The following is a 26,998-nucleotide window of genomic DNA, read 5'->3' on the forward strand; positions in this document are numbered from 1 at the left end:
TTTAAGACTAAACCCATGATTGTATCACAGATGGACATTTTTGCAGCACACACCCCTTATCTGCCTTCCTTCCCCCTCCCCCTCTCCCTGTCCACTTCCACTCACTCAGGCCCATCTGCAACAGCAACTCGCATGGTGGAGCAAATTTAGGCAGCGAGCAAAAACCAACAATCCACTCTGGTGCAGGCCCTTTTTTTCTCTAACTCGCTCAACTGTTAACTGTGTTCTTTGCCCTGCCATGCAAATGCATGTGGATCAAAGCAGGCATGATAGGACGACGCCTATGCGGGGCCTCTTCCCAAAACCAACAGCAACCCCTACAATGCCCAGAGGTTTCCATGGTCTTCCTCTTTTTGTGGGAGAAACAAAAATCATGACAAAGTCATTTTCTACATCTTTGCATCCCCCCTCATTTGTCGCACTGCTGGAACCATTACTCAATCCAATGACAAGGCTGTTTTGGTAAGCTGGAGACGGTGAGATGCACTGTTACTCACTGTTTCCATTTTTAATTTCACAGCAACCGAGCGGAAAAAAGTGACAACTCACAGTTATCGGAGTGGCATTTAAATTATTAGCTTTAAATAATAGGACATAAAATTTGCAGCCCTGTCTGTGGGACAACAAAACAACTTCAGCACTTACATTATAGTCAGGGGTCTTTATATTTGAAAAAAAGAAAGCCTTCTGACTTGACTAAAACGTGAACTAGAAGGGACAGTACAGAGCATGTCTCAACCACAAACCTGAAGGAGAAAGAATGACCTGAATGTACAGCATGGTTTGTGATTTGTGTGTGTGTGTAGGGGCCCTTCCCTCAGGCACCATCCTATACTGTTAGTTGACTGCTGGAATGCTTTTACTATGAACAGCCTCACACACTCATGTGCTGACCCATCTGCAGCGGACACACCAGTTCAGACACGTTTACTGGGACAGGGACTGGATCAATACTAAATCCAGATTCCATTTGAGTTAACGTCCTGTTTGTTTTATTTTTCATGTAGATGTGCTTAACTTATTTTTCTTCTTCTTCTAACTTTTGCCTAAAAGAGTCTGTATAAATAAAGTTTCATTACTACCATAATAAATAAAAGTAAAAACAATCTTCTCAGAGATGGATGACATTGAGATTTAAAAATTATTGATCTAATTCAATATAATGTATATTTTTATAACACATAACTCATACATGGGTGCCTCTCTTTCCACAAAACTGCTTCTGCTTTATGACAGAACTGACTTTGACAGGTCAAATCTATAACCAGAGCTACAATGAAAAAATAAGTAATTGATTTATCTTTTAATTAATTTTTTTAAGCAAAAATGCCAACAAATCGACTGTTTCCGGCTTCTCAAATGTAAGGATTTGCTGCTTTGCTTTGTCTTTTTGAGGTTTGCATGTCACTAGTTTTTGAAATTTTATGGACGAAACAATTCAATTAGAAAATAATCATTTAATATCCTAATGTAGTACGGGGAAGAGGGTACTTTGCAGGCAAACCGAGTATCCTGAGACCAGAGCGACACCAACGCTCTTTAGTAAAGCCATCTAGTTAAATAACAACTTCCTAATTATAGTGAGTATGTGCGGTGACCCTGTGCTTTGTTAGCATCTTATGTTCTCTTTTACCAGCGATCAGTTTACCTGTGATGACGTTAACGTCAGGATACGTGTTTTCACACAGCTCCACGGCGTAGCTGTCTCTCTCAAACGCCTCACGTAGCTCCTTCTTGACGGCTGCAGATCCACACAGGCGGTAGAGACCCACAACCTGGAAACACACAGACACACAAGTAGGTCAAGTAAACAAAACATTTGACGGAGAGGCAGACATTTTTACAACCCTAACAATCAAGTTCTACCTCTGCACTTAAACAATATGCTGGACAGAAGTCAAAACTACTTTCACAGAAAAAAACATGTGTCTAAAGATTCTAGCCTGTTTCATCTTTACAAAATGGCAGCTTATTTGAACAACTGAGTACATTTTATATATTGTATATATAATGTTATCAAGAGGCCAAGTGTGGAATGGCACCAGGCTGCTACAAGCTGCTTTGATATTTACAGAACAACACAATCAATACGGACCAAAATACTCCAGTGCAGAGGGTGTCACACTAAAATCCCAGGTCACAGTTTTTCTAACAGTAACTGTCAAATGCCAATGAATGGACTGACTTATTACTGTTACTATTACTTATTTACTATACATAACTTATATTGTACTCTTTATATACTTACCATTGTAATCGATATTGCAATTTTGCTACTGCTACTTCTGTCTACTCTGTTGAATGTACATCCACTGTTGCTCTTCATGAGGATTCTCACTTTATTTTTCCAAGTTTTCCTATCCGAAGTGAGTATAGAAGATTGTAAAGCCCTGACACAAACAAATAAAACTCAACTTGACATGGGTGACCACCAGCTAGAGACAGACTTTTTGATTTGTAAGAAGAGTATTAAAAGCAAGACTAAGATTTGTTAGTTGTGCTAAAAAAACAATGCTAACCGTATTAAAAAGAGTGGCAAACTGACTCAATTATCTCAATAATAGTAGGTTACACAGCAATGTCTAATCTATCTATATCTAAAGTTTGCAAATGATAAGTCAAGTAAGGCAGTAGCGGTAAAATTCCCGAGTAGATTGAAATCATCAACAGTGTGCTTTATTGCTTATAAATGGTTTCTTCTTACAAAACGTGGCTATAAAACACCGCTGTGAATTTTAAATTTCTGAAAAAGTAGAATGTGGCATCATTTTCAATACATCTGTGAGCATAGTCATCACTTGGCTTATCTGAATGTGAACAAAGGAAAATGTGCTCTGTGTTTTGCCAAACTACACTCAGAGGTGTGATAAAAGTGTCACATCCTTATGACTGAATGGATAAACATAGAGCTATCATAAAATCCCAGCTGACAGCTCAGCATTAAAGAAAATGGAAGCACTATGCAATAAACCATCAATGTTTCTTTACCTAATCCTCCAGAGTGTGACCTAAAGAACTCTTAACAATTTCCTCAAGATGTTGACATTTGATAGTTGAAACTTGGCACCAATGGTCTCCTTGTTATGTTGGGATTAGGCTTGGCTACAGACATACCATAATTTCTCCTACATGTGTCTGTCTGGTATGTGGCATAGCAGACCCACTGGTGTGGTTGTCCTGGTAACGTGTTAAGTCAGTGGGCTGTGAATGGCGGGTCGGGTCCGGTGTCACACAAATACACACATTAGTACACACACACTGCTGGCCTTTCCGGGCTCCAGCGTAGGAGCACTATAATGTCTCCCCACCAGACCAACTATTTGTGAGTTCTTCTTTAGCAGTGTTTTCTAAACCTCACACGAGAGGGAGAGAGGACGACAGATTAGGCAGGGATTTGCCTTTGTGCGAGAGTAAACAGAAGTCACTGGGCACAATGAACAACAAGTCCATTCAGAAAAAAAAAGAGTCTCTCTTTGGGGGAGAGCTGAGCACAAGCCGGGAACAGCTGTTAGCAAAAAAGAGGGCTTGCACTTTGGCTGCCGGGCAACACAACAGGCAGCACCAGCCAAGACCTATATGCAGAATAAGGCAGACACAATGACCACGAAACCAAACGAGTTTCCTCGACAGGAATGCTGATGGTCAGTGACTTTAAAACCAGTGATGGGATCAGTTTTTTTTCTTTTTTGGTCTGGGATCAGCTTAAAGACTTTATAGAAACATGAAAGGAGACGAAAGGAAAGAAAGAAAATGCATTTAACCGCACTAATGCTCTTGAGTGTTGGACCAAAGTCAGCCCACCAAGCTGTCTACTTCCTCTAAACATGACCCACCTTTCTAATAGACACCAGCAGGGAAATAATGATCTCACCTTCATGACAAAATGACAGAATGCCTTTCCTGCACGATTTACCCATCCCCCACATGTGTACGTAAATATAACGGAAGAGCAGAGGAAGACATGCATGGAAGACATGCATGTATGCAAACCTAAGTGCATGATGACACAAACACAACAATTGTAACCAAGAACAAACGTAGGGCTGCACCTAATGATTATTTTAATTATCGATGAAATCTGCTGGTTATTTTCTAAAAAATCACATAAATGGTTAATTGATTATAAAAGTAGCTGCAGCTCTAAACTAAAATAAAACTGTAATTACTGTAAGCCCCTTTTAGTATAAATGTGGTGGCAATTTTATACATCGTCTCATGTCTGAATAAGCCCAAGTCACGTTTCCATAAAAGTCAAAATGGCGATCTCATCATGATGGAGATTACCATAACTGAATTGAATAGCGGCGCATAAACAGAAAAGCCACAGGTTAAAACGCAGAGATAAATTAGATACGCACATCTGTATGCCTTTTCAAGGAGCGTAGTAATACATTTGTCTTTTCTTATGCACAAAGAAACTAAAATACTGTTTTACGAATTTTTATCCTTCTGTTGAACAAAAGATGAACACTGTAAGAGATCTACTGCTGAGAAGCAGAGCCAAGTGGCCCTTTGAGCTTATGGTCATTAAGAAGTCAACTCAAAATAATTGATTAATAGTTAATAGATATTGCTGATGCAGCCTGTGAGAAAACTCTTAAATATATCTGTAACTTGCAGCTGTTTTCCAGTATCGCTACTAGGCTCCTTTGTGTGCCAGGTGCCACATACAGTACTGCATATTGCTGTAGCTCTATTTCTAATAGACCTGTCATGTCCATTATGGAACATTTACATTACAGAGACGTATGTATGTTTGAAAGCCCAATAACCACTTCTTTAACAGACAGAACTTTAACTGAAGCCAGCATTGTTACTGATTAATTGTCTGAAAAAGGCTTTAGTCTGGAAGTCACATCTGTGTCAAGTCAAACCTTTTCCAACACAATGCTAAGAAGTCAGTTCTGTCTAATATGGTGCATCTTTGTAGCCATTCATAACATGTAATAAAATCTGTGTAAATCTTTTGTTGTCACATGGTAATGTTACTGGCAGAGATACTATAAAAATGCCTCTTTATGATGGGCACCGAGTGCTCACATACATAACTCCAGTCTCCAACACAGACATTGTCTGCAGCCTTTTCAAAGCACCCACAATCATCCAGAGTCTTAAAAGCTTAGAGAAGCCCTTAGGACACTCATTTCTAAGAGACTCTGAAAGATAGTCTCCATCACATATCCACATAATCATTTGTAAAGGCACACCACTACACGTCTGGCCTTGCGTGCTTTAGTGACATAACCTGCAAATTCCTCTGGGATCTGGTGTCAACCCCATTCTTACCTATGTCTGCCTGCAACCTGAAGGGAGCCCTTACACTCGATCTCAGACTGATACCCTGTGTAAAGTGTACCCTCTATCTCTGTAATGAAAGACAGCAGCAATACAGATGGGGGGAAGTGGTTAGAAGAAACACTGCGAAAGACAGGAGACAAACAGTGCCAAAAACAGAAAAGACAGAAGGAGAAACACAGGCAGACAAGGAGAGACAGAAAGAGACAGGAATCACAGTATGGCAAGATGCCAAAATATCTCTGGTTCCAGCTTCTCAAAAGTGAGAATTTGCTTCATTTCTCCAACTTACATTATTGAAAAGGTAATATTTGGGTTTTGAACCCTTGCTTGGACAAAACAGGCAATATAAAAAGGTCAGATGATGTTTGTTTTACCATATCTTTGGGGTATTTCTGGTTTATTTGATAGTGACAGAAGAGAAAGACAGGTGAGCCTGACAGGTCAGGCTGGACTCGAACCTGGGCCGCTGCAGTGAGGCCTTAGCCCTAATACATTGTAGGTGCTCTATTAAGTGAGCTACCGGGTGATCCATTTTTTTTGACAATCTAACGACAGATTTTTTAAAATATATAAAATATATATATATATATATATATATATATATATATATATATAAAAAGTAGTAAGTAAATTAAACTCTTGGTTGGACAAAACAAAAAGAGATTTTCACTATTTTCTTACATCTTAATATAAAATGTTCGATTGACTAAATAAATAATCAAAATAATTAATTTACATATTAATGGATGATGAAAACAATCACTAGTTAGTACCTTAGTCTTACACACTACCACCTGTGATACACAGGCTCATTATCTACTAACAAAAAAAAAAGAAATCATGACATCAAACAAATGATTGTCAGGTTTGTTGTTACTACTCCTTCTTGGAGTCCAGCATGATGCACAAGTAGCCATGGGCGGGGTTTGATTTGACAGACAGGCTCCATGGAGAGGCCTAATGTTTGCCTATTGGCCACAGGCACCCGCTGCCCCTGGCATGCCCCCCTAGAGTGATCAGTCAGGAACAGTGGCCAGACACTTTTACTGCCGCTGTCTCAGCTCTAATTAGGAGAAACTCCGCTGCCTCTCTCTGGGCTTCAAAGAGCTCATGAGATGTGGGTGGGGGTAGGGGGACAAAACAAGACATGATCACATGATCCAGGGGAACACTCCACTTCACCATCGTCACCACCACCACGTCGGCCTCTTAACTCTGAGTCTTTCTACTCGCCCCAGGAAGGCTTAGGGACATCATAAAGTGCGGTACATCTCTTTTATCCATTCTGCTCATGCCAGTCATGCAGTATTAGAACTGGCTGCAGGGCAAGCACTCGTCTCACGGCATACTAAGCTAAAAGGATGCTTTGAGTGTGAGACTATTTTCTCTTCCTATTCTCTCACTCTCATACAAACATGCATTATTGTATCCTACCAGCCTTCTTTTAAAATGCACCCCCATCTCTTTTCAATTGACAGAATAGAATTTGACTGGCTTCCATCAAAATGTACTGTGTATACATGTGTCCTCAAACCTGAAATGACTATTAAATGAATCTGCAACTATTCCTATAATCATTTCACCATTTTTCAGGCAAAAATGCCAATTGGTTCTAGTGTTGCAAATGTGTGGATTTTCTCTTTTTTCTGTTTTATTTAATTGTAAATGTAATATCTTTGGGTTTTGAAGATCACTTTGAGTTTGGGAAAATAACTTAATTAATTAATTTAACTATCCTCTATAGTTTAACTAATGAAACAACTAATTGAATTAAAAGAGAATCCTAATCCTAATCCTAACCCTAACTCTAAATGCTGAAAATATTTGGTCAATTCATCAGTTTTAAGTCAACTGAGAGAAAAATTATCAACAACAAATCTGATAACAAATCAGTCTTTCACAAGTCAAAAATTCTAAACATTCCCTGTTTGCTGATTTTCAGCAGAGGGTTTGTTGTTTTTCTGTTTTATATCACTGTAAAATAAATATGGTTGGATTTTGGACTGTTAATCAGAAGACGTTACCTTGGGCTCTATAATTTGACACTACTTTCTCATATTTTAAGGTCTCAACAATGAATCGATGAATCAAAAAAAAGACAGACAGATGAATCCATGAGGGAAGTAAAAGCTACAGCACTAATCATGACCCTCAAAAACATAGCTTGCCACGGTGTCACCTGGTTGACTTTACTCACCTGGCAGCCTCTCTTTTCAATCTCATTGATGCACTTGCTTATAAGTAGCGGTACCATCAGTCCCGTGCCCTCCCTCTCCACTACCCGCCACGCCTCCACACCAAACACCTGGGGCTCCCGGTCTCCATCCGGCCCACCATCCAGTGAGTTCTGCCACTGCTCCATCAGGGTCAGCTTGACGTAGATCAGCCCCCTCGGCTCCAGCTTCACTGCCAGCTGGTGGCAACGCGTCACCCGAAAGAGTGCAGGCAAAACCACTGTTCCATGGCAGCAGACACGGTTGCGTCTCGGTGTGGGTTCCCAGCTGAACACCACCAGCTTCAGGTGCTGGGCGTTCTCCAACTCAATGTTGAAGGTGTGGTCCATATCTAGGAAGGTAGTTCGACATGTGAGGAGAGCGGTTCGTGCTTTATTAACTGAGTCAACTTGGATGGCGCAATAGACATCTCGCGAGTCAACGCGTGGAGGTTTGAGGTCCTCAGCACCATAAAAGTGCAGGCTCATCAGTCCGGAGATGTACTGGCTGCATTTGGGCTGTTCTGTGAAGCTGTAATGGCGAAAAGCATCAATGTCCAGCTCTGTGCCATTAAGTTTGGAGCTTCCACCTCCTCCTTCCATCTCCTTGCCTTTCCCTCCCTTCCCCTCTGCAGAGCCGTGCTTCCCAGATTTGGCCACCAGCTCAGGTGAGTCACCATCACTGAGGTAACCGCCTTTACTAGCGGACTTCGAGCTATTGTTACTTTTCTTCTTGCTGAAGCTGTGCTGTGTGGACACACTGCTGTCCAAGTGGTAGCGTGAGATCACGTTACGGCTTGCCTGCCCACCCCCAGATGCAGCTAATCTGGTAGGGCCTGAGGAATTGGGGACGGCCTCAGACCCACTCCCGTTGTTTCGGGGAGAAAGGGCTCTGGGCTCTAACTGACCGCTTCCGTTGCCGTTGTTACTGTTACAGCCACTCGGGGTCCCCTTTACGCTGAGTTTCCGGCTAAGCTCCGGAAGCTTCTTCATCTTCATGGAGATCTTCCTCACAGTGCGCGGGGACTTAATCTTGTCTGGGAAGGACCAGTTGATGGAGCTGCTCTTCTTGGCTGGGTTTGGGCTGGAGGGAGGGGACCCAACGGCATTGGGCAAGTCTGGACCATCTACAGGGGAAATAACAGGGCAAGAGAAAAACTGATTATAAGGAGAGCATCACACATTTTAAATCTGGATTTTTCTTTGGTTGGGACTTTGTAGAAAAGTTTAAACATTTTTACTGCCAAATTCTTTGGCGAGAAAAATATTTAGAATGCAATTTTTGGATTCCTCTCAGGAACAAATGTGTACCACCAGTCACAAGTTCTTAAAGTCATTGTAATCACTGGTTTCACTAGACAAGCCACCTCACTCCCATGATTACACGTAACTGTTCAGATGTCCAGTAAAGACAGACAGGAAAGCGAAGAATAAAACCAAAGGCGTGCATGAGCCATAATTTACAGTCTCTCACAAAAGTACTACACCTTCATGGCACATCATCAAGTGATTAGGTTTACATGCAACCCAGTAATCCACAGACAGATACATTCAGCAGGCAACGCTTCATAAACACTTAAACACTATACATTACAGTTACAGTCTATATATGCAAACATAGACAGTGATTTAGATAATTAACAGTTTTAAATAAAAGAGGTTGCTGAAATGGCGCTAACATCTAAAATTCAATTGTTCACAAAGAGTTTCCATGAGGACCCTTCGCTTAAAGTTGGATTCAATCAATCAAACACCAGGGAAATTTAAGTGGAATGTCTCTAGCTCCAGGAAAAACCGTGATGTATCAGCAGGAAGATGTCTGTCTAGAGATACCAACTGCTTCAGGGCTGAGTTAGTGTTACTCATAATTCAAGTTGAAAAATATCCATTTGGATTGGACCTTGTAGGCAGGTCACGCCTAACTAGATGTCTACAACATGAAATGTCAAGGTCTAGAGTCTATGCAGGCGTGACAGCCATTGTTTAGTCTACAGGACTGAGCTGTGGCTATAAGTTTTATCCATGTCGTTTCTTCAAAAGGCCGCTTAACCAACAAGAGCTTTATTTTGTGGCAAGGCTAATAATCTTATAAAGGTGCTGTAATCAATACTTTTGTATCAACAATGAATCAAATGACGTAATGTGAAATGTTTCACTGGTAGTGACAAACTCACAGAGAATCTGCAGTACCCTCAGATCCACAGAGCTTTTTAGTGTCTTTCAGCTTAGTGTTGCGCAAATTTACTGTTTATTTTCACTACTATCTGCGTAATTTTTGCCAGCAGCATACAGCAAAAAAGCTCTATAAGCCCACTGTGGGGAATAGTGAGTTTATAGACCTTTTTTCCTGCACCAAACAGCAGACAGACAGAGTTAGTAAATCAGTAAACATAGTTAAGCATGTTGCAGCTAAAGAGCCAGATATTTCCCTCAGGAGTTGAAGGAGACAAAAACAGAGCTAAAAGGAGAGTGAATATTTGTCCTTATCAGCTGGATGTGGGTGACTGTTTGTTGACAATTAAAAAGTTTGTATGTATTTGTAATATCGTGTTCACATCTCATTTCCCCCAAATTAGTTGGTGCAGCTTTATGAGCCCATCAACAATTACTGTCGTGTATGTCTCCGTGGTGATCACTGTTGATATGGCTGGATATTTTCTTTTGCATGCTCTACATGCAACCTCCATCCATTTGTATGTGCTGTCACAATATACAACAATATACAATTTACATAACAATGTGCAAATGCACCTTTACCTTACATTGTTACTGCCCTGAGCATGTGGTGAGATCTCCATCACTGACATAGATACTACCCTTTCAGTCATTTTCCTCATTCAAATAATCTTTCTGGCACAGAGCCAGCCCTGATTTGAGCAATTAAAATGGAATTTATCAAATTATGGGCATCCTGTGTTTTGCTCAATGGGAAGCTTGAGCCTGTTTCAACAGAAAACACCTATTTTCTACATTAAGTGCTCTTTTAATACGATTTCCTCTGTGGCTAACCTGCATTTTTTACACTTTAGAGGGAATACCTTGCTGCATGGATACATGGGAGATTATGTCAGGGCCACATGACTCAGCAGGACAAATTACCTTCTGTAGTCCTTTTGAGTAGTGCTTTTATACCTGGCCTAGAAATTAAAGTGAGGTCTAAGGGCTGATGAAGTCTAAGACTTCATGACATGAACTTTTATTGATTTTGGACTCCCTCTTCAAATATAAAAGCTTTTGTTGTTTTTAACAGCTAATTATTTTCTCTGAATAAATCTCTGAAACAAAAGCTATTCTGTAAGAGAGAGATAAAAAAAACAGAGAGAGATACAAAGCTGAAAGAAGAGAGAGAGCTTGACCCTGCCAACATCACCAGCTCTATTTTCAGAGGGGACCTGCTGTGCTATTCTGGGGAGAGGGCCCGTGAGTGAAAAGAGGGAGGCAGAGGAGGTGCAACAGGATGGAGAGAAGGGCAAGATGGGGGGCAGGAGCAGGGCAGGGCAGATGAGGGACAAAGGCGCCCCTTGTCCAGGCACTCAGAGGTCTGGATGGTCGACTGGAAGGCTGGCAAACTGGCTGGTGAATGTACAAATGAACATGGCTGTTCTCTCACATTCCTCACAAAACCATGTTTAGCCTCCTTTTCCCCCTGGCTGAGTAGCCTGTCCTGTCACGGCTCCCTGCCAATAATAGACACAGAGGCGCTCTGAGAAGGGAGAACATGCGTGGAGAGCACTAGAGGTGCAAACTCACCAAACAACATCTGGGGAGGGGTCGGGTATACAGAGAGCCCTGGTCAGGTTTGAAACAAGGTTTTCAGGAGAGAAATTCTTTGAACATGAAACGCAGTTTACTATTTTTTCAGTTATTCTATAATCTCTACATATTATACTGAGTATTACATTACAGTGAAAATGAGAATGAAATGCACACATAAGTAGAATGCAATTTCCTACAAAACTGTAATGGATTAAACTGCTGTTCATAGTGTTCAATAGAACATTTGGTTCACATAAGACGACATCACTTTTAAAGAACCTGTAAGTAACCACAGAGGAAACCATTGTTCATTTACCATAATTACACTCCTTTCTCTACTTTAAACTGGTAATAATTTATTAATATGAAAACATTCAAATGTTAATATTATCATTAAGCAACTTTCAGTGCAACTGTATCATGTTCAAATCAAAAGTTGACCTAAGATGCTAGGGTAGTTTAGGGTTCACACAAAACCCATCCACGCAAAACCCATCCATGTGCCTACATGAAGAGCCTGAGGAAGAGAGGACAGCAGCAAACACTGCCTAGTATTTTATACCCACTATGGATTTTAATACGTAATGGAATGGACACATTCTGGTTGGTACTATTACTGATATTATGATTCTGATTTCAATCATAATTTCATATACTACTGCTTATAAAAATACAGATGCATGATATAGAAACACATTCCACTTTCATTACTGTTATATTAGTAAAAATAAAAAAGAGCTTTTTAAGTCATATGAGTCATTGCCCATTTACTTCACCATCTCATACAAACACTCTCATCTCACGTGTGAAGTGTGAGAACCAAAGCAATGGCCGTCAGTGTGCTGCTGCTGTCCTATTTATTTGATAACCAACATGAACTGGGGCAATGTCCACTAGCCCTGGAAGGCAGATCTGCCTCTGACAAAGTTAATGACTATTGCGTGGTTAATGACTATGACTTCACACACACACACACACACACACACACACACACACACACACACACACACACACATTAAGGCCCTCTGTAGGCTTGGCCTTGTGGCAGCAGCCAGGAGAGTAACGTCACACCTCACTAGTTGAGGTTCAGGGGCGATGGTTTGACACCCAACCCTCCAGGGCAATGTTCCAGGGTCAAAGGGTAAAAGGTCCACATTTCTCTGGGTGACACCTGAGCTGAGTAACTGTGTCCACCCCCAATACTTTAACACGCACATGCACTCACCATATTACTGTGATACAAAGAGAGAGTGCATGTAAATATGCGTGCATAAACACACATATACCCTTCTTGACCCTGCAGCCCTCCTCAGGCACCCGGCCACTGACACCTCTTAACAAAGCCCAGGAATTTATGACAAGGGCTTTTCACAACGCTGGAACCAGACAGGTGTAGGAGGAGGGTGTGTGTGAGGGACTACCTGATCATTATCAATTACGCCTGATATTTGTTTCTACGGTCCTCTGGCTAGAGTGACAATTTGGCTTATTCTAAACGTTGGATAATATGAAATGTCCTCCAATGAAACAATAGTAGGTGTCTGGTCTACAACAATGTGAGAGCTTGTGTATGTGCATGAAAAAGAAAGACAGACACTGAGCATACTCTGATAAGTTTTGGAGGGAGACAATAATCTGCAGTCCCTGATTACCCCTGTGAAACCATTTGTATTCACTTGAGTGTGTGTCCGTACAATCATGTCTGCCAAATGTGTGTGCTAAATGTAAAAACAGAAAGGACCAGGGTGTGCTGACAAACAAGGAGAGTGTAAATAAACCGGTGAATGGCATACTTGTCCTGTAGTTTCTTCACTCAGTGACCGAGGCCAGGCTCTGCAGTGCTTCCTCTCCTTTTGGCTCTAAATCATTCAGTACTGGAAGGCCTTTCAGGGGCCGCGGGAGCCCGGCCGTTTCATTACAATGGTTACAAAACCCCTGCTAATATATCCAAGCATGCAGGCCTTCTCACTAGCACAACATGGCTCCCTGCCAAAGAAGCTCTCATGTAGCCTAGCTAGCCTACCACTGCAGGCATTCCTGCTCTGCTGTAACTCAACCAACAGAGTGGCTGCTAATTCTAGACAGCCTGCAGCCACACCGGCCTCGCCATGATCCAAACAACAAGGCACTAACCTCTATGTCACAAGTATTGACGAATTACTTATTTTTATCTGACAACAAACCAAAAATATTTTCATTAACATTTCATAGAGTTACAATATTAATTTAATCAGTCATTTAATTTTTTACAATGTAAATAAATTACTTCCTTATTGCAATCAATTAACATAATTTTATCAAGAAATATGTATTGCTTACTTCATTATACAGACTCCATGAGGAATTTCATGTTAATGGCATAAAACTACAATAGTTCTGAAACAACAATTAATCTGAAATAATTCTACACACGGCAAACACTCAAGGGTTTCTGCAGTGGTGCTAGATCACGCAGTAAAGGCCACATATTTAATTAGTGAGGCAGTTGTGTAAACTGACATCTAGTAACTACAATTATAACAAGATGAGATGCATCAAAATCTGATTCACTGACACACTGTATTTGCAATATTGGAAAAACAGCTGGGAAAAGTTAAACTAACCAATCACAATCAGGTACTGATTTGTGATACACATATACACATATACATAAATATATACATATTCATTTATATAATCTTTTTGTTTCTTTTTTTATTCCAGATAGCATTCTTCCTCTGAAAACCTGGTGCTTACATTACCCATAATGCAACTCTGACGGCTTAGGTAGAGATTCAGGTATGTTATGCTAGTAGAGGCTAATACATCCTTGAATCACTAGCCTATAGCAGAGATAAAGTGAGCTCACTTCTTTCTAACTCCACAACTCCAGATTTTTAACCTGTAGCCACAACCGATGCTGATATCGGTGACATCACTTGAGGCAATTTGTCAGATTTAGGGCAGCACCCTGTGAAGCCACAGAAGGCTATACTGTATACACATGTGCAGAAAAACCTACCCAAGACCTGTAAACAGACTTTGATGTGTAAAATTGGTTCTCCTATAATGTATGTACTGACTGGCAGGACAGGATATCATCAACGACTGTAATATTTTCCCGCTGACTACACTGACTACCTCCTCTAAACAGTTTCCATGCGGAAACGGTGTAGTCTTTATTTCCAGCTCCTCAAATGTGAGGATTCGCTATTTGAATATGTTTTGGGTTTGGACTGTTAAGCTACATGAAGACATCACCTTAGGCTCTGGGAAATGGTTGTGAGCATTTTTAATGGGCTTTTTTTTATTGAAAAATATTCAACAAATTGTTAGTTATTTGCAAGCCTAACTAACAGTGCTTGGGGGTTAAACACTCTTGGACCTCTTTTCGTCAAAAACATGATCTGGATGTGATTCTCTATCAACCAAACTACAATACTATTGTGACCCAAATGCATGCATGACCAATTCAGGAAGGATTAGTGTACACAGATAAAATTCGCTACTCATCAAAACAGAGACCAGAACAGTTTTCCTCGGCTGCTCTAGTGATGAAATACAGAACAGAGCAGAAAGAAAGAGCCATGAGAAAACCACAGGACCCAAACTTCACATCTAGTGCCAAGCTAAGGAATCTGCTTTGGTTTTGAAGTTTTGCTCTCACAATGTTGCTCCTCTGAGTTGTTGACCTCCTCCAGACCGTGCAATCGTGAGTCGAGATTAGGTTCCAGGTTTCAACTCAGAGGCTTGAACTCTCATGTAACTTTAGCAGCCAGGGCCAATTCTCAAACGCAGCAGCCAGCGTGACCAAAACAACCCCCAGAAATAGCTCTGATCCCATTCTGAGCGCTGGCCAAGTCAGATTCCCCAAACAGGCGCTGAAGGGAACAAGAGATTGGGAACACATCATGCTCACCACCCCCAAAGTCCATCAATCATTATTCTCCATACAAATAGAGCATTCAGATGGACAAAAAGTCAGTCAATAGGCAGCACACGAGGAGTCTGGAGTGTATCCGGTGAGGGAAAAAGAACCAGCCAGCTGAACAGAGGAAAGCTATAGTGAGTCATCTACATCTGCACTGTTTCATTAATTCAGCAGACGCTCTTATTCATGATTAATCAACGAAAGGCCTGTCAAATTGTTAGCCCTGCAGATAAAGCAGACTCTGTATGGGCTTATTTTTCTGAAGAATCCAAAATAGAAGACACAAAAGATGGGACAAAAATAGTGTCCTGAGAGTTCAACACTGTGGCTGAACTTAGCTTATATCAAAGACCATTATACACTAGGAGGCCAGGGTACATTTACAAAAATGTGGTGAGGCACCCCATGATGTGGTATACTAAACAAACAGACAGTAGATGGATGGTGGTGGTACCAATGATGTAACTACCAAAAGACGTGTTTAGTGAGGTTTAGTTTGGTAGGATTTGGTAGCAGTTTGACAGCATTTCCAGTTCTGCTATTTGGTACCTGCTTCCATGAAATATCATTATACCAATGATGTTTTGTCATGTTTTAGCTTTTTAACCATAAATTATGTACATTTTCCAGTTTCAGATGTACTGTTTGAAAATCAATAAAATGGCTAAAAGTCTAATTCGAGTTGTGTATTTCATCTCAGTGAACTTCACGTTGCATTATCGTTGGATGGAAAGCGGTCCAGATGTTGATGTTTGATGTTTACAGCAATGAATCACAGAAATCCATTTCAAGAGTCTGTTAACTGGTTTTTGCACCTAAAATAAATAGAAGCCAATGGTTGCATGAAAAGTGGGAAAATGCATTCAAAAACCAAAAACTGAATTGCATTGTTTCAAAAAGGTTAGCTGTGATGCAATCTACATGCGAGTAGTTGTAACTGGTATGGCACTTTCAGTCATATGAAAAGTGCACAGTGCTATAATACTATTGTATTATTAAACCAAGGTGCCTGCTGCACCCTAAACACACACATACACACATAAACAACAATTAATGATTGTTTCCTCTTTGATGACACGTAGCCAGGCTTGATGCCTTTTTTCGTTGCAGTGAAGGGTGGGATGGCGTCGCCAAACCCACAGGAATCAATTGCAAAGTCAACAGGCAGACGAGAGGGGGGCAGTTCCGGAGCAGGAGGGAAAAGAAAAAAAAAAACAACACTTCTGTTCTCACTTCTCATTTTCACAACAACCAGAGCACCAGTAAACCAACACTATCACACAGCAAGTGCTCCCATTAAACTGAATCTTGTTACAGGATGTAAATGAGGCACAGGTTTTTGAATGGTAGCAAGTTAATGGAATGAATCACTTTTGGTTGACAGCTGAGGGAACATTAAAAAGCATATCTGTTAACAGAAGCTCAGAACACGATATCTTCTCCGTTAACACTGCTGAACAAAGCAACTCCAGCCTCCAATAATGTCCACTCTTCTGCTTACCTAGCTTTAAAGGCCCTAATGACAACAGCCCATTTCATCTGGACTGCAAAATAGGTCTGAAACCTATCAAAACGTGCCGGCAGAAATAGCCTAAATTGAATTAGCTCTGTGCGCAATGATAATGCCTCTCCTGGGCCAGTACACTGAGACTCATTCAGGACTGCTTTAATCCTAATCCTACAGAGAAAGTCTCTCAGGACGGAGAGTTTTGCTGAGCCACACGTGATGTCAGAGAGAGCCAGGAGTTTGAGGATAGTCAGTGAGGATCAAGGAGTTTATCTGTTGCCAATCAAACCTTTGTCCTTGTCACGGGCAGATTTGTTTTTGGAGAGAATGCAACTCCTCAAGAAATTAAGACTTTCCAATCTGATAGGCAAACAGTTTCTTTATAAGTACAGATTATTGTTTTGAAACATGGAAAAACAGGAGCCTAAAGTATATTCTTTCTTTATTGGAATGGGTCTCAATAATGTGAAAAGAGTTGTTATTTTTGAGTTCTGTTCAAGCATTTATTCCTGCAGTAAAACGGTGGCTGTGAACACTAAAGCTTAAGTATTAGATTTCGTTCAGCGTACCCAAAATATTCTGCCTCGCTTTGTGCTCTTACAACTAGAAATGGCTGTTGCGTGCCACAGAAAAGTGTTGTCAAAAGTTGTAATTATAGGCTCAGTTCAAGACGTGCCAATTGGTTGAAACTACCATGTTGCCACATCAGAGAGAACAAAAAGTCGGAAGTCAGAAAACAGTTCAAGCTTATAAAGAGACAGGGAGCCGTGTGCTGGCTGTCATCATTATGCTGTTGCTGTAGAGTTGTCAACAATTTCCAAGCGCACAAGTAAATAAAAAAGTGCAGACAGAGTACTCCAATTAATTTACAGTAATTCTGTTTAAACTCTGCAGGTCATGAATCTTGCAGTGCAGTTTTAATGAACAAGCTTTAAAGGCGAGAGCATATTTATTCAGTTAAGAACTCAAAGAAACTTAAAACCAACTGAAGTTCACAGACCGTCTTTGTGATCTGTGGTCAAGTAAATGGATATTATTTCCACTGAGGAATGCCTATTCTGAATTCCTCCTGGCTAATGTCTGTCTGAGTTTAACTAATGAGGGACACTGATATAGAGTGATATTATTAGACAGCCATAGCTCCTGTCTTCTTAAATCAAACAGAACAAGAAAAACGTGAGCAAGGACGACTATATTTGTTATAGATCTCTAGAGGAAACAGCAAAACTCTTTCACCTTAAACTTCACGCTTAAATAATTAGTAAAGTTATAGTACGCCTGGAATTACTCGCAGCTAAGTACATCTGTTGATCCTCTGATTGTGAACATTTTCAACAGTAGCTGTAATTACTGTTTAAGGTGTGAACAACTGGCTGAGAGACAAAATGAAAATAATTGGCTCTCGAGCATCATCCCAAAGCAATGTGGGCAAAAATCTGAACGAAGAAGTCAAAAAAGTAGAAAGGGAAGGAAACTAAGAATGAGCAGAGGTGTGTATGTGGGTTTTTTTTTTTACTTTACCTGTGGCTTTGCTGGTGGAAGGCCCCCCCTCCTCCTGAGGTTTGCACGCGAGCATCTGTCTGTGCAGATGTAGTGCCTCTGTGGAATGTACAGCGTTCCCCTGACTCCCGTCGTCTGAACCGCCCCCGCCACCTAGGCTTTCACCGAGTGCCTCAGGCCCGGCACGGCTTCCGTCTCCCAGGTTCCGGCCACCATGACCCTCATCCCCTCCCCTGCTGGGCCTCCTGTGGGCTTCTGCTCGAGTGGGAACCAGCAGCCGAATGGAGGGTTGTCGAGACATCTCCTGTTCCTCATCCTCAGGGATTGGGTTGTACCAGATCTCTCCTTCATCATCAGCGTCATTCTCCTCGGCTGGGTCCATGCTCCGAGGGTGAGGAGACACCTTGGCCTGACCGACGATAACCTGAATCAAGATGAAAGCCAAAGTCTTCAGTTAAACTTTGTGGAAAAGATTTAAAAAAGCAGGCCACCTGAACTGAAACATACAGCAACCACTGTGTTTATATTTCCCTCTTGTGGCGTACAACATGTCAATGCTTCTGAGGTTCTTGTTGATGTGTTTTGTGATGTGTGATGTCTTTTGTGATGTTTTTTATGAAGCAACACTGCACTGTGCCCAAGCAGAGTGTTAACCTAACCTAACCTAACATGCCCTATGTCACTTCCTTAATTAAATAGTTTGACATTATGGGAAATCCTAGCATCCTCCTCCATCCTTGCATTCTTGCTAAAAGTTAGATGAGAAGAAACCACTCTCATGTCTGTCCGCAAAATATAAAGCTGCAACCAGCACCCAGTTAGCCAACAGCTAGCCTGCTGGTCTCTTGAACTGTTCCTTAAAACTCATTCTTGTTAATTGAGAGACCTCGAGACTAACCTGGGGCAGGTGCAGGCGGACCGGCCGTGACGGGGCTCCCCCTGAGGGTCTCAGGTGGTCTGGAGAAGGACTGGGAGGAGGTGGCGGCTGATGGGAGCCCTGGCTGCCATCCTCCTCAGCTCCCAGCATTCCCTGCAGCTCGTCCTTGCTGCAGTGATTCTTCCCAAGGGAGCTTTGCTGCAGCCAGTTGCGCTTCTTGGAGACAGTGATGGTGGTGAGCGGTGGCCGCCATGACTCATTGGCTCTGCCCACCTCACGGCCATTAGCACAGGGGGTTTGGACATTCTCAATGAAAGCTGATGGAGTGATGGAAAGAGACAGAGTGTGAGATTTACAAATTCATACAGTGAAACACTAAAAACTAATTTGGCTTGCATGAAAAAGCAACTAATCATCATCATCATGATCATAATTTAAGCAATTATAGAAATAAAGTGAAAGAAACTGATGTTTAATCTCAGACTATTCATGTGCTGTCAAGTTGAAGAAAACATCTGTAGCAAGAAACCACTGGTGTGCAAACACTGAATAAAGCCATTGGGTTTTATAATGTTTTCCTCTCTCATCCATTCTTCTTATCTCAACAAGAAAAAACAGCCACGTCTTTGCTTTGTCTCTTTCGACTGTGATATGTTTTATAACTTCTAGATGGATTTTGGATTTTGTTTTTATGACCAAAGTCAAACTTTCAATCACACCACCACAGTCCCCCAGAGCACCTCCCCCCTTTTCTCCCCAGTGACGGTTTGGGAATATGTGGGCTTTGAATTCAAAAGAGATCACAGGGAGATGGAGGGATTTAGCACACATATCTTCCATCACAGCAATTTTGAAAAAAAGAGCGAGAAACCGCTGGCATTACAGCTGTGAAAATAGAGCAGAGAAAGGAGGGTGTGTGTGTGTGTGTGTGTAAGGGGGTGACGATAAGTACAGCCAGGGGCGAAGTGTGCAGAGAAAAAGGACAAATAATAGAGATGGTGACGTGTCTATCATAGCTTTGAGTGTGTTGATGTGTTTGTGGATGTCTTTCCAATCAGGCGGTAAGAATTTGTTTTCCTAGAAATCAAAAAGCGCATTTGCAAACCATCTGATGTACTTTAATTTTCACAAGGGTTGATGAGTAGATGCAGTCAGAGAAAAGCAACCTCTCAGCATGTGTGTGTGTGCTTGTGTATGCGTGTGTGACAGGGAGAGCGAGGTGCTGAGGGCAGGGTCTTGCTCTAACATGTACAGCAGCCTCAAGTATAAGACAGTTTTGATCCTCAGCAGCTCCCAGACGAGCCCCTCCACATGCTATAATAATGACAACTTATTTTCATGCACGCCAGGCTACATCCACTAAATTATAGACAAAAATCAAAATCTAACACTGGTTATCTGGCATGTGTGATTAAAAAGTGTGAATGCGTAAGAATAAAGCAGGACAGGATGTTTTTTTGATATTATTCATCCAGAGCAAAAGAAGAGAAGTACAAAAAATCACATGATTTTAAATTACTTTACTTGTACTTGTACTCAATTGACACTAAGGTATTTCTTTGCTTGGTTGCATTTATTGATAAAGTACTGTAAGTGGCACAGAGAGAGCAGAGGGCTCCACTGGGATTTACTTTTCTTTGGAAGTCCACCAGTCTCTCTGAACAGCTTTCATGTGATCTACAAGGCAACTGTGTAAAGCAACTGTTCACTTGCAATAATTGCTGCCATTTCCAGTGCCTCAAAATCCCATAAACACCAACTTTGGAGTTCCTCTCACCACAACAAAAAGAGGACTTTATTTCTTTACTTGCTGCTCGAATTTTTTCCCCATTTGAGAAATATGACAAGTAGGATATAGTGGGATGAAATTCATTCTATTTGGGACGCCATTCCTCTGCGTTCCAGCTGATTATATAACACACTGCTATATAAAACAGCTTTCAGTGGCAAGAACAGAGTCCACTTTTAAGGCACTAATCTCCACAGTATAATAACAAAACAAAAACAGTTTGAAATACAAAAACAGTTCATCACAGCCCTGTCTGTCATCTGTTTCATTTTAATTCAAACAGACCACCGAGCTGCCAGGAAATAAGCACATCTTTAAGTGTTACTGCCTTTCTGCTCTGTTTAATTTAAGGAGGGTTTCTAGCCAGAAACGTGTTTGTTTGAGCCAGCAGTGTGTTTGCATTAGCCTGGATTAGGCCTGATGCTGTGTTTGAGGGTCTGGAGCTCAGCATGTGCCAACTGCTGAGTGAAGGTGAAACATCAACAGCGTGTTTCTGGTGCTATATACGAAGTCACATCAGTTAATGTGTAGGACCAAGCTGGCAGGCTTGGTTTAATGTTGTTAGTCTTGTAGACTTTTAAGAACAAGACACATCCAAACTACAGATTCTTTAGCCTATAATCGATATTAAGCTTGGAGGACTCTCTTTTCGGCAGAAGAACTAAATCAAATGAATGTTAACTGAAATTCAGACTGTATATAAAAGTAATTTAGAGGCAGAGACACAAAGACCTAAAAAGGAACATTTAAGATGTAGAAACTAAGTTTGTTTGATGTAGAAACTAAGTTTGTTTGATGTCCTTCAATCAAAAATTAACTGTCACACAAACACATACACACCTTGATGGAAAAAGAAATTTAAAACGTTAAAGAGAGGGGTTATTTGAAAGTGCAGGATATTGGTTAGGTTAGAATATTATTGGGGAGAGGCCAAGACAAATCCAAAACCGCTACCAATGGTCGATCTGTTAACGTGAGACAAAAGAGAGGTGAGATGGTTGTGCATGGAGTTGTTGTCATCGTCTTTAAGGGGTCTTTCATAACTGCAAGAAGAGCGTGTTCTGACATGAGCAGCATTCCAGACCACAGCTCCAGATTTACAGCCTTGCCGCTGTCTCCTTCCACTGTCACACTTCTTTGCAGGAGTAACGCAACGCAACAGCAGGACACTGGTTTGACTTAAGTGAGATTTTAGCCATTTAGTCGCCAACTCCTCACATCAGCATGCCAGTATTTCCCTCCTTAACTACTCTGATGTGAAAAGCTACTTTTCTACAGACCACAAAACATTTTGCCTGATGAAAAACAAATCATTGAAATTCTGAGGTTGCCTTTCATAAAAATGACATTAACATCAATATATAGTGAAAGGTTCTTTGTGTAACTTTCATAAAACCCTTGTTATTTATGACACCTGTGGCCAATGACTGAATTGCAGTCAGCATCCAGTTCATGTGACATATGCGCGAGACTGAACACTGTCATACACTCATATTTACAATAATGTTACTATCTGTAATGTGTATTGTATTTTGACCACTGGCTTCATATTACTGACTAGCTTGCTGTTTGCAAATCAGCCAAGGCCACGAAGACATCAAGGCCAGTCCCAAGCCGCGCAGCCAAGCCACAGCCAGCCAGCCAACCCCAGTTTGGCTTGGGTTACAGTCGCTGCCTTACATCGCTCATGACTAGAAGAAAGCAATCGTTAGTTATAAGCCTATGACAGAAATAATCCTATCAAAGTCGGAAAAAAAGCTTGAAGCAAAATAGGAAAATTTAAGAGATATAGGCCTAAACGACCTTTGTTTAAAGCCCTACATAAATATTAACAGTAAGGATACTTGTAGATGGAGAACAATGAAGACTAGGTGTTTGAGGTGCAAAAATGGTTGATTAATCGATCATCAGAAAATGGACAGGCAAATATTTAAAATAATCAAATTAATAGATTCAATTGTGAAGTCATTTTTCAAGCATAATGTAAAACATTACCTAGTTCCAGCTTCTCAGTGTTGAGGATTTGCTGCTTTTCTTTGTCTTATATGATCGTAAATTTGAGGGGTTTGGACACAACATGCAATTTGAAAACTGACCTTGGGCTTTAGGAAATTGTGATCCTCAATTTTTAAGATCAAACAACTAATCGATCAAATTGAAAGTAATCTGCAAATTCAATAATATTGAAAATTACCATTAGGTGCACCCTAAGGGGTTCTAATCCAGCAGAATATCTTTTTGGACAACAGAGGAAAGATTTTTATTAGTTTAAAATTTTCATTTGTGCTAATTAGTATGTTACCACATACAACAAGAAAACAGCTCCTTTTCCACTTTGGTTGTTATTTGGCGTGAGAGACAGATGATCATCACTCATCATCAAGTATCTGCTAACCTCCTCTAAAAACGATACAAATAAAAAAGAAGAACCTGCTAAATAAAATTTCCATAACAGAGTTAACACAGCGTGGCTCCCTGTGCCATGATGGCATGAAGATGATGTGTTCAGGGCATGAAAAACTCACACCCCTGACCTGAAGGTAACAGATGGCCAGAGCACATAATACAAGGGTGCACGTCTGTGTGAGAAAATAAAGAGAGAGAGAGGTGGACGGGGAGGAACGATATGGGTTTGTCTGAAGTGCTGAATGGAATGCAAACTTATAAAGAAAAAAGCTTATTTCCTGGATGTGTTGGTGTGAACCTGTGTGCCATGTAAGCCTGACAGTAAAACCAATTATACTCATGTCTAAATCTTTTTCTCCTCTAAGACAAAACACTTGATCCACTTTCCCATAGGCTTTTCTTATATTTCCTGAATTCCTCCTGCTTCATAGAGGCTCCTCTTTTGATAAGTGCAAAACACACACCAGCTAGTTTTCTCCTCCATACAGACAACACTTTGTTGTGTGTACAGAGCCCCCCGTCAGAGGGAATCTTTTTCTGTGTGCCATACATCCCTGTTGACACCCATTCATATGGTAATGAGGATTCTCAGTGTGGATTTTTCTTTATACACTGCTGCTGAGATCGTCCAGGGTTGCATCACATGTCAACACTTGCATCCCGTTGAGGTGTCCTGGCAACACAGCCTACTAATGCTAATAGCACTTCCTACTCAATATGTTGGCTTGTAACCCAAATTCTTTTCAATGTTGCAGTTCTTTCAGTGACTCTTCTGTGCTGTCTTATTGTGTCTGTTTAAAAAAATATAAAAATGCTTCAAGGGGGGATACTATATACGATCTAAAAAAGGCACAATGTGTCCACAGTGTGACCCAATTAGGTCCAAAACACTGGTAAAAGTAAGACAAGTCCTTGAAAGCCCCTTCAACAACACTTTGTAATCAGTCATTTCAAATTGCCAAATAAATTGCTAGTGTTTACCCTGCACTCTTTACAGACAACATCATGTGACACATCCATCTCATAAACCACCCTGGCATGAACCCTGATGCCTCAAGTTTCTCCTCCATCACCTGATCTGTCTTTAGAGCTACCATCCTCCATAAATCTGTCCAGGTACAGACACACCAGACAAGACAAATTACTGTAACTCCACCATCAGCATGTGTGTTTATGTGAAAAAAACTCTGCAGCTCAGTAACAAGGTTTCTGGCACAAAGCAGAACGCCACATCGTTCTGACATGACTTGACAGCGGTCTAGGAGGATTATTTTACACCTGCACTCTCATCTCCTTCTGTAGATACTTTAAATCTACTGAGCAAGCAGGAATTAATGTAATCAAAATATTCAGCAATACTGCACTGGTTCCTAATCCAGAGAGTGTCTCTGTTTCATATTCAATGTGTTATTTTTAAAGGACTAGTTCTGCATTTTAGGAAATATGCCTGTTTGCTTGCTCGATACCTCTTTTGTGTCTATACGGTAAATATGAAGCGACAACCAGCAGCTGGTAAGCTTAGCTTAGCACAAAGACTGAAAACAAGGGGAAACAGTTAGCAGGGGTCTGAAGATGATAAAATCTGCATACCAGCACCTCTAAAACTCACCGATTAACACTTTACATCATTTCTTTAATTTGAGCAAAACAAAGTGTAAAAACAACACATTGTGGAGCGGAGATTCCAGGAAGTAACTGCTTCATGCCACAAAATATTCCGACACATAACTTCTCACAAAACCACAACTTGTCAAATTAACACTTTTGTACAAATTAAATTGCAAGATAATAAGTCTTCATTAAGCTTTGGACATATTTTTGAAATTTGGGCAGAGGCAGAGGCAGCCATTTCCAGTCTTTATTGCTAAACTAACCGGCTGCTGGCAATAGCTTCATATTTAACAGAGAGATCTAACTGCTTTTGGGGAGATAAAAAAAGCTATTTAACTTTTTTTGCTTGAAAATAAAAGAGTATATGCCTCCCAGGAGTGGATCTCATTCCCCTCTGTTTGTGGTATCTATAGCTCAGTCTCAACATCAGATTTAACTGACACACTACTCCTGAGCTCAGGTCTGGTCAAAACATGATGCCTGGATACTGTCTGCCTGCCGGCAAGCCAATCCTCTACAGTAGCACAACACAACAAAACTATAAATCCTCCAACTGCAAATGCAAACATGCATTTACACACTAAAGATGCGCATTTGCATGTTCATCTGCACAATATCTCTCACCCACACAAATGCACATAAGGAGTGACACACAGCTGTGGGTGATAATCAACATGATTTTTTTACACAGTAATTAAAGGACAAATCAAAATAGAAATAGCTGAAGTCTAATTAAGCCAATATTTTACCGCCACTGCCTGCCAATACCAGGACTATTCTTACAACATCAGAAATATTTAAATATTTGCAGAAATTAGGAGTACAGCCATAAACTCAATGAAGACTTTCCAGCCAAGACAAGCAATTCACTGGAGCTTTTGAGAGCTTTGGCATATCTTTTTTTTTTTTTTAATGGCTCTTTGTGCGGCAGTGAGAGGCCCACAGGGGCAAGATAAGCCAAGGGCTGACCTTAATAAATACTTAATCGCCCTTCATTTTGTTCATTCGTGGTGAGGAATTAAGTGACACAACGCAAACAAGTTAAACAACAGGAATGGCATCCTAAATATTCAATCCAAAGTCTCTTTAAAATGCAAGTTACCATGGGGCTGTCCAGAGCAAACGACTGGGGAGGAAAGGCAACATGACAGCCCAACCCCCCCTATACTCTCATACACACACACACCACTACCACAGAGAGTTACTGCAGTGGCTTCTCTCCTGCTTTGGATTCCTCTGGCCACAGCTGTGGAAAAGTTCAGTGGGGACAGAGAGGGGAAAGCTGAGTAAAATGGGGAAAAAATTAGTATCAAGGTGGAAAAGAGAACTTGGAAAGTAATATCAAGATGAGTCTTGATTCTAACTAAAAGAGGAAAGAGCTTGGGATGTAAAAGTATAGCTATATTGAGCCAACAGCAGCTAGAAGCCAAACACAGAGGCCTTCTGATTAGCAGCCTCAGAGATCAAACTCTATTTCTAGCAGCACAGCACACTGACCGTCAACAACAGCCTGTGCACATGGCAGGTCATCTATTTACTCTGGAAAACACTGTCAGAAGAACAAACATGCTCACAGGCATGCAGGCACTCACAAACACACACACACACACACACACACACATCCACCCAAACACATACTTCAACTATGAGTGGTAGAACAGAGAAATGGCAAAATGTTTTTGATCCACAGTTGGCGAGTTTCCGAATCCTGTGATTGAACTGCCTTGTTTGCACTCAATTCAGACTAAAAGTGCAATTAATTTAAAAACCATGCACTACACACAGTGAAATTGTAACAAAATGTATATGTGCAATGCAATGTACCATATAGGTCCCAGTTAATGCCAGGTGGTGCAAAGTCTCAATTAATGTAAATGAAATTACTAGTATGCATAATAAGTGGGTTAACGCACCTTGTGTTCATTTTGTCAACTAGTTTCCGAGGTCAAGAATGAACTTTCAGTCTAAACCTTTCAGCCAACATGGACGAGAAGTACTTTGATATTTCAACATACAATTCTATGACAAACTGGGTTAACTCCATCTGCTGAGGAAGATTGGCTGATATGATTGAAAGCTCCAGAACAGCTACTACATGGACCTTGCAGTGAAATTGTTTTGCCAACTGGTTA

The 26,998-nt window shown here is 40.9% G+C and overlaps 1 protein-coding gene across 3 annotated transcripts in view; it reads right to left on the reverse strand.

Annotated features, from left to right (window-relative positions):
• syde2 (synapse defective 1, Rho GTPase, homolog 2 (C. elegans)) overlaps window positions 1–26,998 on the reverse strand; it is a 45,283-nt gene that overhangs the window by 15,393 nt on the left and 2,892 nt on the right. For all 3 annotated transcript variants that reach the window (XM_038715254.1, XM_038715256.1, XM_038715255.1), the window contains exons 2-5: window positions 19,082–19,377; window positions 18,205–18,607; window positions 7,496–8,637; window positions 1,649–1,775 (exon numbers count right to left, since the gene is read on the reverse strand). In XM_038715254.1, coding sequence (XP_038571182.1) covers window positions 1,649–1,775; window positions 7,496–8,637; window positions 18,205–18,607; window positions 19,082–19,377 — 1,968 coding nt within the window. The remainder of the gene's footprint in view (window positions 1–1,648; window positions 1,776–7,495; window positions 8,638–18,204; window positions 18,608–19,081; window positions 19,378–26,998) is intronic.

The sequence above is a fragment of the Micropterus salmoides genome, unplaced genomic scaffold (assembly GCF_014851395.1).
Source record: "Micropterus salmoides isolate LMB-PRFRI ecotype aquatic unplaced genomic scaffold, ASM1485139v1 Ms_hic_scaffold_13, whole genome shotgun sequence".
In the NCBI taxonomy this organism is placed as follows: domain Eukaryota; kingdom Metazoa; phylum Chordata; class Actinopteri; order Centrarchiformes; family Centrarchidae; genus Micropterus; species Micropterus salmoides.